This window comes from Nannobrachium achirus (genome assembly GCF_963921795.1).
Source record: "Nannobrachium achirus genome assembly, chromosome: 5".
Taxonomy (NCBI): domain Eukaryota; kingdom Metazoa; phylum Chordata; class Actinopteri; order Myctophiformes; family Myctophidae; genus Nannobrachium; species Nannobrachium achirus.
This window is the reverse complement of record NC_137814.1, coordinates 40,746,745-40,748,555: the sequence shown is the minus strand read 5'-3', so window position 1 is coordinate 40,748,555 and position 1,811 is coordinate 40,746,745. Positions and strand designations below refer to the sequence as shown.

The 1,811-nt window shown below is 43.4% G+C and overlaps 1 protein-coding gene across 1 annotated transcript in view; it reads right to left on the bottom strand.

The window, feature by feature from the left end:
- Positions 1-1,320, bottom strand: part of LOC308285076 (cysteine-rich secretory protein LCCL domain-containing 1-like) — a gene marked incomplete at both ends in the record, with an annotated part of 14,930 nt that extends 13,610 nt beyond the window's left edge. Inside the window, one exon of the mRNA XM_080725796.1 lies at positions 1,063-1,320. Coding sequence (XP_080581922.1) covers positions 1,063-1,320 — 258 coding nt within the window. The remainder of the gene's footprint in view (positions 1-1,062) is intronic.
- Positions 1,321-1,811: the final 491 nt, after the last annotated feature.

Genomic DNA, 1,811 nt, shown 5'->3' with positions numbered 1-1,811 from the left:
GTGGAAGAGGCACCGTGGTTTCTTGCTTGGCAGCGAGTCTTGCGCCTTTGATCAATCTGAGCTCTATGTGCTCTAAGGGCAGAGTGTCAAACCTCCCTCATCTGGCAGAAGTCATGCCTCTAGCAGCGCTGTAGAGTTGTACTATATTCTGAAGGGGAATAGAATAGAATAGCTTGGCTTACATGACAGCTGTCCAAGCACCAAGGGGCGTTTCACTGGACCTGGTTATCCTTAAGTGAACCATTGAATTCTGTCTGTTTGGTTGAATAACACAGGCTTGGAGTGAGGACGACATTGATCCTCTTTTATTCTGATCCTTTTTTAGCCTTAAAGCTATTATCCTGGGCTTATTTTAATGCATGAATATTATTTTAACCAATCTATATGGTATGATATGTAATACAAGGACTTTCCTTGTATCCCGTCTTCTCGCCCATTTCTTGCTAGTTAAACTATGCAGATACGTACATGTTGGTTACTTGTTCAAAATATGTTCTGTGACCATTTCCCTTTTTGTGTGTTGACTGTGTTCAATGTGGGAGAGTATTTTTTGCAGCTCTTTAAGTCCGAGTGTATCAAAAAAGCAACTGGGTTAAGCACCGTTGGTCCGACCAGTTTAACATTCACCTGGTTTGTATTCACCAGCATCGGCAGGTTAGCATTTCACCAGGTTAGCATTCACCAGCGTCGGCAGGTTAGCATTCACCAGGTTAGCATTCACCAGCGTTAGTTTTACTGAGGTTAGGGTTTAGGTGTATCTCCGTCCCCCAGACTTTTGTCACCTCCGCGCAGCCAATCATAAGCTTCGGTCTGCCTTAACCCAGTTGCCTTTTTGATACACTCGGACTGAACGACCTGCGAAAAAACACTCTCCCTGTGTTCAACTCTGATCTTGCAGTTGTAATTCCTTATAAGAGTTTCTGCAAAATGAGTATGCCAGACACCAACAGTAAGACAATAAGAGGATCTTTCATGAACACTTCTATAACAATGTAACAATAACCACAAAAGGCTTGTGTCTTGTACAATACCGTTCATCAAGGTACATAATATAAAACTCACCATGTATTCCATGTTGGAGGCCTGGGGGTAGACCTGACCACGGAGCTTGTTGTGCAGATCCAGGATGAGATGCATGTCTCCCTCAGTGATGGCCCTCTTCCCCCTGGACCTGGCCCTCCACCAGTCATCGTCCTTGTCCTTGTACTTGTCCAAGATGGACTCCAGTTGTGTAGTGTCGGGGAAGACAACCTGGCTCAGACAAAGGAGCAACCCGCTCACTCTCCAGTAGCCCAGATAAAGAGGAGGAATGTGCTTCATGCTGGGTAGCAAGTTGGAATCGGATGGATCCTGGACTCTGGGATGAAAAGTGCCTATAGTTTCGTTACCTGAAAGGAATAAGAGACAGAAGGGGGTGGAACATTATGCTGAACGCCAATTTCAATTTGTGCAATTTCAACGGAAGAAACGTATCCGTTTTGCATGGTGATGTGGACACATGAATTCACTTGATCGTCGCGTTCTTCACGCCTGTAACTTTGGAGGGCCACGAGAAGGATGGGTGGAACATAATGCATGTGAATAATTACAATATTGTCAATATTTTTCAACAATAATAAATAAACAATAGAATTGTGGCAGAGAGCATTCTCTTTAGTAATGTTTTAAAGTATAACGTGTGCTTTGACATGCAGTGGCAATGAATATTGAGACAATTTGGCATGCAGGAGAAAGTTGATTTTTTGTTCTGAATGTGTGTTTTATTTATGACAGTGGCAATGAATAGATAGACAGGTTGGCAGGAGAGAGAT